This window comes from Hipposideros armiger, unplaced genomic scaffold (assembly GCF_001890085.2).
Source record: "Hipposideros armiger isolate ML-2016 unplaced genomic scaffold, ASM189008v1 scaffold_131, whole genome shotgun sequence".
Classification (NCBI taxonomy): domain Eukaryota; kingdom Metazoa; phylum Chordata; class Mammalia; order Chiroptera; family Hipposideridae; genus Hipposideros; species Hipposideros armiger.
This window is the reverse complement of record NW_017731481.1, coordinates 2,129,932-2,144,836: the sequence shown is the minus strand read 5'-3', so window position 1 is coordinate 2,144,836 and position 14,905 is coordinate 2,129,932. Positions and strand designations below refer to the sequence as shown.

At 38.3% G+C, this 14,905-nt stretch overlaps 2 protein-coding genes across 8 annotated transcripts in view; one reads left to right on the top strand and one right to left on the bottom strand.

Moving 5' to 3' along the window:
• Window positions 1-958: 958 nt before the first annotated feature.
• On the bottom strand, window positions 959-13,987 carry SMIM19 (small integral membrane protein 19). 6 transcript variants are annotated; one of them, XM_019649250.1, is made up of 4 exons: window positions 13,020-13,987; window positions 8,761-8,898; window positions 7,103-7,227; window positions 959-2,863 (listed from the first exon to the last, which is right to left on the bottom strand). In XM_019649250.1, the coding sequence occupies exons 2-4, from the start codon at window positions 8,892-8,894 to the stop codon at window positions 2,799-2,801; spliced, it is 324 nt and encodes a 107-aa protein (XP_019504795.1). In that variant the 5' UTR covers window positions 8,895-8,898; window positions 13,020-13,987; the 3' UTR covers window positions 959-2,798. The 6 variants fall into 6 exon arrangements, with proteins under 6 accessions (XP_019504795.1, XP_019504797.1, XP_019504799.1 ...); XM_019649252.1 differs by lacking the exon at window positions 13,020-13,987 and adding an exon at window positions 12,621-12,703; XM_019649254.1 differs by lacking the exon at window positions 13,020-13,987 and adding an exon at window positions 12,025-12,130.
• SLC20A2 (solute carrier family 20 member 2) overlaps window positions 12,271-14,905 on the top strand; it is a 97,598-nt gene continuing 94,963 nt past the window's right edge. The window contains exon 1 of one of the 2 annotated variants that reach the window (XM_019649248.1): window positions 12,271-12,358. The gene's annotated coding sequence lies outside the window, so the exon portion shown is untranslated. Of the gene's footprint in view, window positions 12,359-12,611; window positions 12,696-14,905 lie in introns of those variants that run through there. The other variant, XM_019649247.1, reaches the window with a different exon arrangement.

The following is a 14,905-nucleotide window of genomic DNA, read 5'->3' as shown; positions in this document are numbered from 1 at the left end:
TATCCCCTCTTCCTACCTAGAATGTGGGATGGTACTAATCTATATAAATGGCTTTAGTTTTCTACTATGTACATCTAAATGAAATAAAGGTAGAAAACACATCAGCATAGAATTCAATGATAAATGCCACTCATTTATTTCGGGTTGACAGGTCAATAGGAGAATCATGACCACATGCCGGAAGTTCTCATAGGTGCTACAGGAGTTAGTAGGATTTAAAACCTTAGTTCTCAGCATAGTTCCTCATCCTTACTTTTAAATCCTCATTCAAGACCTGTCTCTCCCACACAGACTTATAGGAGACTGAAGAGGGATAAAAAGAGGTGGGGAATTTTTCTTTCTTTATGGTTTTGTATAAGTTTGGCTCTGGCTTTATTAGGGAATGAAGTGGGAAACAGATTAAGATTAAGCTCCAGTCTCTATTCTACGATCCTATTTTGCATCAGATGAGAGGTATGCAATTAAGTGCCATTATTTCCATTTAATTTTCCATCACCTATTCCCATTCCAATTGTTATAAGAATTGAATATCCTATAGATCACAAATGGCTAGCTAGCAGAGTTTATATTTCATAACTATTTCTTGAGTGAATTACTTGGTTCCTTTAATTATATTTTCTAAGATACATTTGTTAGCTTAATATCTGAAATTATTTTTATTACCAGTTTTATGTTACTGCTACTCAATACTTAAAACATTTCTGACTGGTTATGACACCAATTTTACCATAAACTCTGCATTTCATTTTCTGATGAATCATATAAATAACCCCACCTGAAACAGTGTGAGGTCAATGGCAAACATCTGTGCCCTTTAGAGGCCAACTTCTTCCCTTCGTGCATCAGCTAAACATCAACTATTTAACACACTCAAGCTTTGTATCAATAGAGGCTGACTGGTGCTTACTGCTGAACATCTTATGCATTTTTAAAAAAAAAGAGAAGAAACAAGGAAAAGGAGAACGTGTTAGTTACCAGTTTATTAGTCATTCCATTTTTCTTCCAAAGAAAATAATTTCATTGAATCCTTGGTGGATTTGGGGGGCAGAGGCAGAACAATCAGCTGGTGCCGCTTTGAAGTGTGCACCCTTCCACCCCTTTTCCAGCTCAGCTGTTGAAGCAGAGAAGAAACTTCAAAGGCAGGCTCTCTGTTGTTCCTGCCAGTGGGGGTGAGTGATTCCCATCAGTTAGCTTTAGACAAAAAAGAGGAATTCATTTTTCTCTCTTATTTGGCAAGGTTTGATGCTCACCAAATGATCTACCAGTTTTCAGTTATGACTGCCTCTATCTAATGGATGCAAATAAAACCAATCACAGTAATTTTTATTTATTTATGTACACTATTTTTACAAGTCATCTGAGTTAGCCAGGTTTTGTAATTTGTCCAGATTGTGCCACAAGTCAGTGACAGCAAGTAAACTGTTCCTGGTCCTGATTACATTCTCTGCTCATGGAAATATACAGTGGTTCTCCTAAGAGCAAAGCAAAGTTTAAGTAGATTGTCTCCTTGCCACTCTGCTCCCCCCAGTCTGTGAGTATAACTGTTTACAATCCTTTGAATTATACATGGTTTTTCATTCTATGTATAGGTGGCGCATTCACTCATTTGTGAGTTAACAAAGAATTATTCCATTTGGTCAACAATTCACCTTATACAACATATACATTTTTGAGTGTGATATAAATTTTAAAAGTAAATGCAGTTTCCCTGAATGATTTTATTTGGTCTAAACCTTTTCATTTAAATTTATATTCTTTTATTTCACAATTATAAAGGGAAAAGAAAGTAATGCTGAAATATTAACTCTAACTCTTAAAATTAAGAATAGCTCTGATTCAAAAACTAATTCTTGGCCATTTACATGGACAGTTAAACTTCCTTGCCACTACCTCCAACCAGCTTTTATCTAAATAAATATTAAAAGTTAGGTAAAAGCATTTCAATGTACAGTATGAAATGGTACAAGATATGAGAGTCTTCAGGGAAGCTTATGCTAAAAAAGCGTAAGAAACCAGACAGTTACATTAAACATCAATAGTCCCATGACTGTAAACCAAGTTGCTAATTCCAATATACAGGTGCCCATTTATTCAGCAGCATGGCCCCAATATGGCCTAAAGACCCTTGTGGTAGAAATAAAACTATGGGATTAAAAAAATAAAAATAAAAAGCAAACCAATTCGTAGGAACACAATTAAAGGGGAAAAAATTCCAGTCACAGAAAGCTTCCACAATTAGCAGATGGGTGTGCTTCTTGACGCAGAAAAGATGGTCTACTGTGCAAGTTCTGAAGAAGCAAATAGTTAACTCAATTAAAGGGTGGTAACAACAACAGTAAGAACACAAATTAGCCCATTTTCCATCACAGAATACAGTCTGAGACAAAATTATTCCAATGACTGGATTTTCATTTTTTAATTTTGCAAAAATGTTCAAATCATAGTGGCATAAGCTTTGGATTCTTGCATCCAAGATGGGTTTTCATTTCTGACTGATTGTATCCTGAAAAAAATCGAAGGTCTTCACAACATAAAATCACCATTCTGGTTATAGTCTGTCTTCCTAGGTATGTGCAGACTGTTTTCAGGCCTTCTGGCCATTTTTTATTTGTGTAACAACCGACTTGGAGACGCAATTTAGAAAAGCAATACAAAACACAAAAAATTGGGAAAAAGTCACAAGTAAAATGATTTTATGGAGACAGAAGTTTAAAAAAATGCTGTTCATGATTTAGTAGAATTAGGAGCTTGCTACTGTGCTGTTTAACAATTACTTGTGTTGCTCATTGTCTGAGATTTCATTCCAACGAGAGCTGTACACTGTCAGCTTGGTTTTGTGGCTGCTGATAGTCATACTTCCTTGCTATTAAAAACAAACAAAACAAAAAACAAGGAAAAAAGATAAAATTAATAAAATAGCAAAATAACTACTAGCTAACATTGTATCAGTCAAGATTCTCAGTAAAGAATTTGCTTAAAATTAAACATTCTTTTTTCATGAGGAAACTTATACTTTGTGATTCTCTAATTTCTCAACACTGCTGATATCCATTTTTATATGTATATTATTTGTATATCAGGATGATTCAGAGCTTTAAATTATAGGGAAAACATTAAGCTATTAAATTAACATTTTGTAACTTCCTTCTTTATTGTTCCCCATTTCCATAGTAAGATAAAATAATGCTTTTGCCCACATCATAAGGAGTTTGACTATATTTTAACTTATAAGCCTAAGAGTCCTATTATTGAACATTGTCATTAATATAAACTAGAAGACAGATATGCAATTTTATATGCTCTTGGTACTTCCGAGAAATGTTTATTGAACAATGGTCTTAACCTGAAACAAGGGCAAGTATAGGGCTAAAATCTTTATGAATGTCACTCACTGCTTAGCTTTAAAACTTTCAGTCGGTTCATTAAGTTTTTCCTAACCAAGAAAGAGATATTGTTTATTTATTCTACTCAGGGTGAATCCAGATTTTTGTGGCCTAAAGCTTATACAGCTTTGGGAGTCCTCTTTAAGAAAAATAATTTTGTTTGCTATTTCCTCTTGAACTGTCAGACTTTTTCACAACTAGGTATGTCACAAACACTGAGAATGATCCAATGTGATGGAATTCATTAAATGTGCAAACTCACACATATACTCACTGTTTATAAGAATAATGGCTTCCAAAGATATCCATGTCACACTCCCCATAATCTGTGAACATGTTACCTTACAGGGCAAAGGGGGCTTTGCAGATGTGATTAAGGTAAGGACACTGAGAGGAGGAGATTACCCTCAACAACCTGGTCAAATTTAATCACATGGGCCCTTAAAAATGAGAGAACCTTTCTTGGCTGAGTTCAGCGAGAGAGGGAGATACAAAAATGGGAGAATGGTCAGAAAGATGCAATGCTGTTGCTGGCTTTGAAGTTGGAGGAATGGTGCCACAAAGCAAGGAATGTGGGTAGCCTCTAGAAGCTGCAAATGGCAGAAACAGATATCCTCTAGAGCAGAAAGAAATGGAACCCTGCTGACACCTTGATTTTATCCCAGTGAGATTGTTGTAGGACTTTCGATCTACAAAACTGTAAGTTAACACATTTGTGTTTTTTCTTCTCATCGTGTATATTTTATTTATTTATTTATTTATTTATTTATTCATTCATTTATATATATTAGTTTCAGGTGTACAAAACAACATGCTTAGACATTTACACCCCTCACAAAGTGATAACCCCCTCCCCCCAAAGTCTACTACCCCTCTGACATCGTATATAGCTGTTACAATACCACTGACTATATTCCCTATGCTGTGCTTTACATCCTGTGACTATATATAGAGTCAGCTTCAGCTGTACAGCGCCATAGTCACGCATCTACACAGTCTATGAAGTGATCCCCCGATAAGTTCAGTACCCATCTGGCACCCCATAATCTATACATTATTCATTATATTCCCCTTATTGTATTTCACATCCCTGTGACTATTCTGTGACTGCCAATTTGTACTTTCTAATACCTTCACCTTCTCATTTGTGCTGTTTTAAGCCTGAAATTGTGGTAATTTGTTATAGCAGCAATAGAAAACTAGGACACCTTACAAACACAGAATTCTGATAAATTTTATTGTATGCCCTTCCCATCCAAAAAGAAAACAACTGTACACTGGGTTTATAATAGTATATTCTACACTGCTGAACACATCACTGCTAGGAGATAACTTCTATTTTAACTAGGCATCGATGAAAACTTAATTCTTTCCTTATAATTTTCCATACAGATCTTTGGCTCCACATTTGGATACTTAAATTAGGTTATTTTTGTAAGGAATTTTTTTGTTATGGGAAAATATACACAAAATCTGCCATTTTAACCATTTTTAAGTGTCCAGTTCAGCGGCATGAACTACATTCACATTGTTGTGCAACCATCCATCCACAGAACTCTTCTGATCATCCCCAACTGAACTCTACCGATTAAACACTAACTCCCCATCTTCTCTTCCCCCAGTCCCTGGCAACCACCATTCTACTTTCTGTCTGTATGAATTTACCTCATATAAGTGAAATCATACAATATTTGTTCTTTTGTGACTGGCTTACTTCATTTCATTATAAGAAAATAATTATGAAGCACAATGTCTTCAAGGTTCATCTGTGTTCTAGCTGGTGTGAGAACTTCCTTCCCCTTAAAAGCTGAGGAATATTCTACTGTCTTTATGGACCACATTTTGTGTATCCATTCATCTGTCAAGGACACTTGGACTGTTTCCACCTTTTGGTTATTGTGAATAATGCTATGTTAGTTTTACTTCTTACTTTGAACTGGTAACATGCATATGGTACAAAAAGCAGAAGAAACAAAAGAGGAAATAGTGAAAAGTGTATCTGCCTCCTACCTGATCAGGCCTACAGCTACCTACCCAGTCCTTCCCCAAAGAAACTGCTATTACCAGTACTTAGGATAAAATTTATGTTGAAGAATTTTTTAGAGGTTCCACTTGTGTAAAGTATATATGTACATATTTTTCTACTTTTTGCCTAAAATTTCACTTCTTGCTTCTTTGTATGCGTGTACATACACACACACGTACACACACACACACACACACACACACATTCAAGTTCTTACTGTAGAAATCTTTCTTTTAAGAATGTTCAGTCTTTTTTCCTTAAATCCCACCATGTCTCCATCAAGGTAATGCGTGTTAATAATTTGATGTGTATCTCTCCAAGCCTTCCACTATGCTTGCATAATTATATAGGACATTTATATTACACATAGATGCTTTGGTCATTTGATTTTAAAAGAGTGACATCTTAGTATATATGCTATTACTGTATTTTGCCACATGTGTACTTTTTTGCCCAAATTTGTGAGGAAAAAATAAGGATGCGTATTATACATGAGTAGTCCTAATTCTGTATCTATATAAATGTTTTTAATTCTTTTATTTTTGCTTATGAGTTAAAAGTGTAACTCTAGAAATCAATAACAATATCTGTATGCAAAATAATACCCTAGAATACAATAATCAGTTTTGTTGAACTTATGACGAACTTGCAATGACGAAGAGTTCTTGGCCTTCCATGATGCGTAAACATCAAAAATTTGTTACCAGTACATAAAATTTCTTGGACCTTGTACCTGTTCTTGTGTTTTGTAATCATTTGTTACATAAAATTTCTTGTACCATACTATGTTAAAAAACAAATGCTAAAATTCCTTTATAATACAAAAAACAAGTACCTAAATGTAAACAAATAAAATTTGAATTAAAAAATTAAAACGAAAGATTATTTTCCTTGCAAGTTTGGGCCAAAAATGTGGGTGTGCATTATACACGGGAGCATATTATACATGGGAGCACATTATACACAGCAAAATATGGTATATCTTGCTTGTCTCACTTAATGATACAGAACAGAAACCACACCTCATTCTTTCAAATGGTGGCATAAACACCTGTGGCTTAGATATACAATTCCTCTGGCTCTGTACATTTTGGACTTTGTTTCTTTTCCACTACCTGCATAATCACTGTGTTCAGTACTATAGAATATATAAATACTGAGAAATGACCTCTGGCCTCGCACACTGATATCACATGCCATATTCCTAGAAGCCATTCCTATACTGCTTTGGCATGCAGTTTACTTGTAAATGGAGTGATTGTAAACTCCACAAATACAAAATTCAAACCCCACCTAGAAGTAGCTCCAACTCGATTTCTCCTTAGGTCCCCAAAATGCTCTTGGCCACTTCAATGCCATTCCACATGTGGAGAAGTGCAAAGGAGGGCAAATTAGAGTAAGAGGAGATAGCAATCTTAACTGATTATTAAAATAGTTAGTGTTTGCAAAATTTACAAAAGTACGATTTCACGAACACCCTGCTAGGGCTCTTCTCAGGGTCATGGAAGTACAGGGTCCTGAAGCATTAACTTCATACAAATCTGTCTTTGCTAATATTACTGTGTTGAGCATCTGAAAAAGGCACTAAGTTTTCATTATCAACTATTTCTGATAACCTTTTGCTAGCTGGACTCAATTGCAGAAAAAAAATCTATTTTAAACATGCTTATAGTTCAACACAGAATATACTTACAAATGGAATACATTTCCAGTTGCTGTCTTAAACGAATTTTGCTTATTGTGTCATAAAAGTTGGGCTCTGACAAAGTTTCTGCTGTAGGCGGCACACTGAATATTCTCATAATTTTCCTTTTATTCCTAAAACACAAAACCAATGCAGAAGAGAGAGACCTGTATTAACATCTATAGGATTGTAATATTCTCATGACCGTTGCAATCAGAAACTACATTAAAAGGACTTAAATGGCAAGGAATCCATCCTTATTTTGTCTCTGTGAGATGCTTCCTTGGCTCAAGTCTTCTTTCTTTCACTAAATAGTATGAAGCTGTACAAATACAGCAACAGGGCTATAAGGAAGAAAAGAAAGTAGCTGAACACATCCACTTAATACAACAAAGTGACTGTTCCTCTACTGTGCCTCTGCTCCCTCCCCGCAAAAAGCCAAATATTATAAGGAAAAATGCATAAACAAGTAAGTATCTGATTTTTTCCCTCTCTCTCATGTCATCCAAATAAAGCTAAATTTCTGGGTTCAACAATAAACAGAATGTGAGCAGACCTTAATTTTGGAAAATAATGAATAAACATATTTCTCCAATACAACAGCATGGCCTTAGTGGGGCCATCTATTTAAAATTAACAACAGTGTGCCTCTGCTTTTAAAACAGTGGGTTAGGAAGGAGGCGGTGGCTATTTTTAGAGGAAAGCTGTTTCCTGCAAGTGGGCCAGTGATGATATGTGGAGCCTTCTCTCACCCACTCCCTAAAGTCTAGGTGGCCAGTGGCCCAGCTGCTCCAGGGGTCAGAAGGCAGGGAAGGGTGAGACTGCATATCTGAGAGAAAGTGTAGGTTCTAAACAATTCTCCAGGCCAAACATCAATTATTTTTAGAGTACTAATTATTTTCAACTATCTTCTTTGGTAGAGGACACTATGAAGCACATGGCTATAAGCAGAAGCAACTCGGTCCAACTAATACTGCTTTTCCTCTTCAAAGCACCCCTCCTTTTTTTTTTTTTTTTAACTGTACTTAAAGGAGCCAGCGAGTGTGGAAAAGAACAGTTAAATTTTGCTACAACATCTAGAATTAATGTAGGAAATATTAAGGATTTACACATCTGGCACACTAGGAACACATAGGTTAATGGTTCTTGTTCTCAAGGCTGACTGAAGATTTTGTGGAATAAACAAATAAGCAATCAGATAATATCAATATTGCTGAAGTAGTGCTGTGATATAGTCATGCATAAGAAACAGAAGCGAAAGCTTAAAATGTGTGAAGAGAGAACTACCGAACACATAAGAGATTAGCATTTCGGCATTTCAAGGATGAGGCTAAAAAAAAATGTGATCATCCAAGGGTAACAGTGAACGTAGGCCAGATGATAAAATTGATTTGTATTAGAAATGATAGAATGGGAGTACAAAGCAGTTGGTCTGGGTGCCAAGAACTGCACTTAAATCTCTCTCTATTAAAGCAATGGGGTTTTCAAAGCCAAACCATGGTTTCTGAGCTCGAGGACAGACCCAAGTGACAGTGCTTTCACAGCAGGAACAAAAAATGCTGATGAAGTTATTTTTGTGCATTTAATCGAGATAAAACAAACAGACAAACTTGCAAAACTTTTAAATACCCAGTTTCTTATCTACCCTTGGATACTCAAAGATTTACCTTTTGGCATACATGAAGAGACCAAAGCTAACGAGAATTACTACCAAGTAAACGTTGGTGGCTTCATTCCAGGCTTCATGCACGCTGTAATCGATAGAGCCATCATCACCCATCACTCCGTAACCCTCAGGCATGGGGCTGTAAGACAGAAGAGAGAGCAGGGGTTTTTTTAGTGAGTGGTGGTACAACTGTCTAGAGAAGGGCTGGCAAACATATGGCCTGCTGGCCAACTCCAGCCTGCCTAGGAGCCAAGAATGGTTTTACATTTCTAAATGGATACATTTTAAATGGTTATGAATACCAATATAATATCCTTGACTTTTGCTTCACAGCGCTCAAAGCCCAAAATATTAATAATCTGGTCCTTTAAGAAAAAGTTGGCCAACTCCTGGTCTAGGCATATAACATATTTCCCCTTATTTTCAACTTTGAAACATTAAGGCTTCTACATAAAGGTTAAAATTTGGGATTAAAAAGTCATATTACTAAAAGGATCCAGGTTGAATTATCATTGCACAGTTTCTAAACTGTAACTATTATCCAGATTAAAGCAACTGAATACTTGAAACAGACTCAAACAACTGGCTGTGATGCTAAGAGAATAAGACAATAGTGTTGCACTCATGACAGCAGTTTAGAAAAGATGTGACAGCCGAAACAATGCTCTTCTACATGCCTCCTCCCCATGCAACTGGAAAACGTTGGGAGCTTCATCAAGTTTTGGCCTACTGGCCAAACATGGTTGAAAGAAGCTATGGGATAAAAAATTACTTTTTGCTATTTACACAGCTGTGACTTCTATTCAAGGAAATGCATTCTTTTGACGTTCCCACAGAAAGTAAGAGTGGTAATAGCAAGTATATCAAATAGCAAGTAAAAGAGTAACGGTTTCTTATTTGTTTGGGAAGGTAACTGAATTTTTCCTTAAAGAGAAAGTTCCTTCCCTGTGTTGGACATAAAAGGTAAGTCTTAAGTAAAATGACCTAATATGTGAAAGAAATCCAGAGGTGTTATTTCAGACATTCCATTAAAAAAAAGAAAAACTGAACAAATGATAGGTGATAACTGTACTACAGTTTCTAAAAATAAGACCACCATTTTCCAATACAAAGAAAAAGAGTATCTGAAATGTCCAAGAAATTATTTTGCAATTTTTTAGGCATTCTACATCTGAAGTCTTTGTCAGACCATTTAGGGACATACTGTACTCATTTATAATAAAGTGAATATCATGAATGGCATTTAACTTAAACTCTAGACACTGAAGGTAAGAATAGTTTCTCTGGAAACATCTACTGGTATCTGATAAATATAAAGATTGGTCTTGTAAAAATGAGCCAGGGAATAATAAAAACAGAACTTACCTTAAATTATAAAAGTTTATGGATGAAAGATCTAAATTTTATTTAAACATTAGACCATACCCAATTCTTACATATTAAAGTCTGGCTGTCATTTTTTTTTTTTTTAAAGAGAATAAGAGGTACAGGGGGATTTGGCATATTCAAAGTTTCAATTCTTATTCCTTAAAACTGAACTCCAGAGTTTCCTAAATATAACTACATTTATAGTAAATAATCAGCCTATTTTAGAAATGGAAACTTTTAGAAGATCAGAGACTAATAAGTGTCCTTATGATTTAAGAAATCTAGAATTTTCTTGGTGCCAAAATGTAAAATAATAACAATGACTGTGTTTGGCAAAAAGAGATGACTTTAGATGTCTGATCTGAGAAATTGCTGAAGGCCCTGAATAATTATGGAGCAAGGGTGGTAGCTTTCAGGATTGGGGTTATTAACAAACTAGGGAAGAAACAGGAAACATACAGTAATGCTCACTAGAACATTTTGCAGGTGCCATTTAAGTGACAAGTTATGAAAGTGTTTCCTGCCTGTTTTCTAACACTTACGTGGATGTGAGCCAAGTTAATTTCTGGCTTCATTTTTTCACAAAATTCTGTTCATGTGCCACTCAATAAATGGTGCATTCCAACAGAGCTTGTCTTCCTCCTGTCCCAAATACGCCAGTCTTTAATTACAGAGGATTTCAAATGACTGCTGACCCGGATGGTAAAACTTTAACGTGAATTATATAACATACATTATATAATACAACATCATTGGTATGCAATGACAGTACTATTCCAGTTCCAGGGATGTGTACTGGAGTTATTTGCAGTAGTGTCACTGTGAAAGATTTGCACTGAGGGTAGGCTTTCCTGCCCAGTCCTCCATCATGACCAGTGGCATGACTTTGTAAGACTGCCAGGAATAAGGAATGGTCTTATCCAAAAATCACAGTACAGACCCGCGGCTCACATGTGGCCTGAACTATGGCCAACCCCTTCCAGCATGTCACAGTCTAACCAAGTGTACACACATACACCTGCTGAGTGTCACTACATAACAGCCTTCCTCTTGAATCTAAAGCAAAACGCCCAGGGGCATTACAATGGTTCATTCCTGGCAAGTTAATGTTTCATTAAGATCACTAATGTAGCTAGCCACGTGCTTGGATCATGATTCGATTTCTCAAACTTGTCATTTGAGGAAACTGAACTTTTCCCCACATATTTTTCCTGTACGGTAATGCGTGAACAACTCCAGTAAGGAGATGCTAGGATGAGCTGAATGAAGTTCCAGGTAAACGTTAGTATCCAGAGATAAAGTTGCCAAAATATGACAACTATATTTGGTTTTAGTCTGATAAACTTTTAGGTTGAGAACTAGAACTTTTCTAGGGATCAAGTGGCTACATCCTAAGTTTTAAAATCAGTTTCCTGATTGGGGGTTCCGGTTCCTGATACCATGTCTAGTGGTTCTAAAATTGAGTATCACTTGTCTTTGTGTCTTCATGTTATCATTGTCGTCTCTCACTTAGAGCTTTGTTATTTTGATACAAATTCAGATTAGAGTCAAATACAGTTCCAAGACTTCCTTATAAAACAATCCACTGCATAAATGTGATTTTCTTTCTCAAGCCTCTGAAATACTAAAGGTTTGGGTTCCTGACACAGAAGGCTACAAGCTAATAGGCCTCCAGCAGGAAGACACCAACAGGAGGAAGGCAATTCACGTTTGAGGGCTTAAAAGTGCTGGGCAGTCCACATATTCATTTAGTCTTCACCATCACTCTGCTGGGAGGCACGAAAGCTCCATTTCACAGAAGCAACTGGGATGGTGGTGGTTATACAGCATAACTCGCCTGAAGTCACAATCTAGGGAATGGAGGGGGAGGGCTGTCACATGCATTTGACTCCCAAACCTTAACTCTTCGGGCCCTGACCCCAATCTTGTGCGACCTGCTCCTCCCAGAAAGAAATCCAGTCAAGCGGGTATGGAACATAATCCTTTTTCAAGTGGCCGCAGGCAGGAGCCTGCAGCGCTGCCGGGAGATCTTACGCGTTTTCGCCGCTCGTAGGCTGCCTGTGTTTCAATCTGACAACACTCCCGCTAAACCCCAACCACCCCGGGGCCGTCGCGCCCGGCCGATGTTCGCGCGGCAGATGCGGCTGCTTCAACTTCCTGTCTGCGTTTCTGGAACTCTGAGCCCCACGATTCCCTACGACCCTGAGAAGCTCCGAGCAAGGGCGAGGAAGGTAGAGGGAGCCTCCAGGGCCGGGACTGGGAGCGTGGGACGGGCGGCGGGTCCCCTCCCGTACCCTCCCCTCCCCCTCGAGAGCCCTGGGCGGGGCGGTGCGCGGGCGGAGGGCGGGGCCGGGTGACGCGAGATCGGGGCCCGAGAGGCGCAGGGACGCGGGTCCACTCACGCTGCTCGCTCCGGAGGCGGCAGGAGACCAGGCTGCTCCGCTCGGGGCCCTTTCCACCGGAGTCGGGGCCGGACTCGCGGGAACCGCTTACCGCACGGACCTGGACGACCTCTGCCTTCGTCATTTCCTGCCGGCCCGTCGGTTTCCGGATGAGACAAGGAGCCAGGTCTTTCCCTCCCCCCCCCTTTCGTCCCCCTTTCACTTTTTGAACGGGAGAGACGCAGCGACGGCCCCGGTGCCGCCCCCGGGCGCGTGAGTGGAGCCGGGCTCCCTTCCCCTCCCCCGTGGCGCGTCACCGCCGCGCTCCGCCCCTCGCCAGGCCGCGCGCGCCGCCCTCCGCGATATCCTGGCACCGAGCCCTGCTCCCCCGCGGGAAGGCAGGGCGGGTTGGGGCTGGCGGGGGCTGCTAGTGGCGGTAGGTCTCGTCGCCCCCGCCTGGAAGTCCACGTGTGCTAAAACCTGGCGGGAAGTAGCGGGGACAGGTCATTACCCGGGAGTTCCGTGCCTCTTCCCGCCCCGCTTCGGTGCGCCTCAGGCGTGACTCAGCGTGGGAGGGGGGGACTGTGCGTTGTCCCACCAATCGAGGTTAAGCTGGGAAACACAAAGATTCTCATTTTTCGTAATGAGGGCGAGGGTTACTTTTAATATTTACTTAAGAAAGCATATGCTCTCCAAAACGGTCTTTCCCTCTCACAATAAATGATGCGTTGGCTGCGACTATTGAAGTTTTTTTAAAAAACTGGATGTGTCGTGGATGCTGTAATATTGTCAGTTTAAATGACTTGAATATTTAAAAAATTTTTGTGTAGGGACTTGAAACATGTGTTTTCCAGCATGAGACAAGTAATGAGTTTCAGCACCGGTATTGAAGTAATAAGATTTGAGTGGTTGGTGCAGCCTTCCAAATAAATGGCCATTTGTGCACGTGCTTGAGGTGTACTTAACTATTCGTTTTGAGCTAGTTCTCTAGGATCAGCTGACTGGTAATTATAATTCATGCTAGACTATGTAGAGGTTGTATTCTTAATTAATAAGCAGAGATAGGAGCTACTTAACACTCTGCTTCTTTGTGGATCATTCTATTACAATTAAATTCCCCTTTGTCTAGATGAAGAGCATGAGTTGGTACAGTAATACACTGGCTTTACTTATAGTATTAATACTTGTTAGCTTATATATACATAATATATATAATTTTATAGTAATTTACTTTGACTATAAAGGTGGAAAATTAGGAACAATATTAAAGGACAATGTTGAGTACTGGTTGTTTGCCAGGCTTGTGCCAAATGGTCTACATGCTTTAATCTCATGTAATATTCCAGGATAACATTTTGCATAAGCATAGGTTACCCAAAAATATTTGAATACATAACTTTGATTTGAATGTGTCCAAATGTGGAATATGTACGTTACTACTTCTGTTTCCGCTTTTGTAAAATAAGGGTGCTGGCAATATTCAATAAAATGACTTGTTGACTAAATTAATGTGTTTTTCAAGTTGGAAAATGGCTTTAAAGTTGCATAGAACTGCAATTAGTTCCTTTTTTTTTGGGTATTCAATAGTTTCCAAAGCCCTGTGTCTCTTATTTATCTAAGTTCCCATTACATATCATTGTCTCCCAATAAGCACGCTGTCCTTGGACTTTGGAAAAAGGTAAATTTTAGGAAAGCCTTTATATCCCCTTATGAAAGGCTCCCTCTTTCCACATTTAATTTCTAAGTGACATTCCTAATTAAGGGTTAACAAATGACCATGAAATAGGGAAGAGTAATTTTCCAATACCAAACCAAGGAAATAAGAAACAGTCGGTTGGCTATTTGTTGATGAATCTAACATTGATGGGTATGTGAATGTTAAGAATGTTAGATTATCTACATTGTAGGGGTTCTATCTGTTTTCACTTTGCCTGTAAATATCTTAAACATTCAATGTCCAGTCTAGTAGTTTGTGCATTAAGAAGTTGTTTCTGATTGGATTTAATTCAGTAGTTTTGACTTCCATAATCAAGTTTATTTTGACTTTGTTTTCACAGATAAAATTTAATTTATATAGGTATAACCATGATGAGAATGATGGATCTAAGTTTGCACCTTGTGAGAGTAAAAGTTGAAAGGACTGGAGAGGATGAGGGAAGTGCTTGGAAATGTCTTATGTGTGATTAGAGCATATTGGACTTAACCGATCTTCTGATTCTAGTGGTCCATCATTGGAGAGGAAAAGATTAAGAATGCTTTGCCAATCAGTATTTACAAGAGGGTTCCTTTACCTAAGGGCATTCTCTTTGGGGAGGGGATGAGTGGAGAATTGTCATCGATGGGAGGATGTATGAAGAAAAAGGTGCACTTGTTTTCTTTTGGAGTTAATACTTGTAC

Excerpts from the sequence above, each read along its gene's own strand:
- SMIM19 (XM_019649250.1), bottom strand. The coding sequence starts at position 8,894 with ATGCCTGAGGGTTACGGAGTGATGGGTGATGATGGCTCTATCGATTAC. Across the intron at positions 7,228-8,760 it reads CTCTTCATGTATGCCAAAAG|GAATAAAAGGAAAATTATGA; the intron begins GTAAATCTTTGA and ends TTTGTGTTTTAG. Across the intron at positions 2,864-7,102 it reads ACTGGAAATGTATTCCATTT|CAAGGAAGTATGACTATCAG; the intron begins GTAAGTATATTC and ends TGTTTTTAATAG.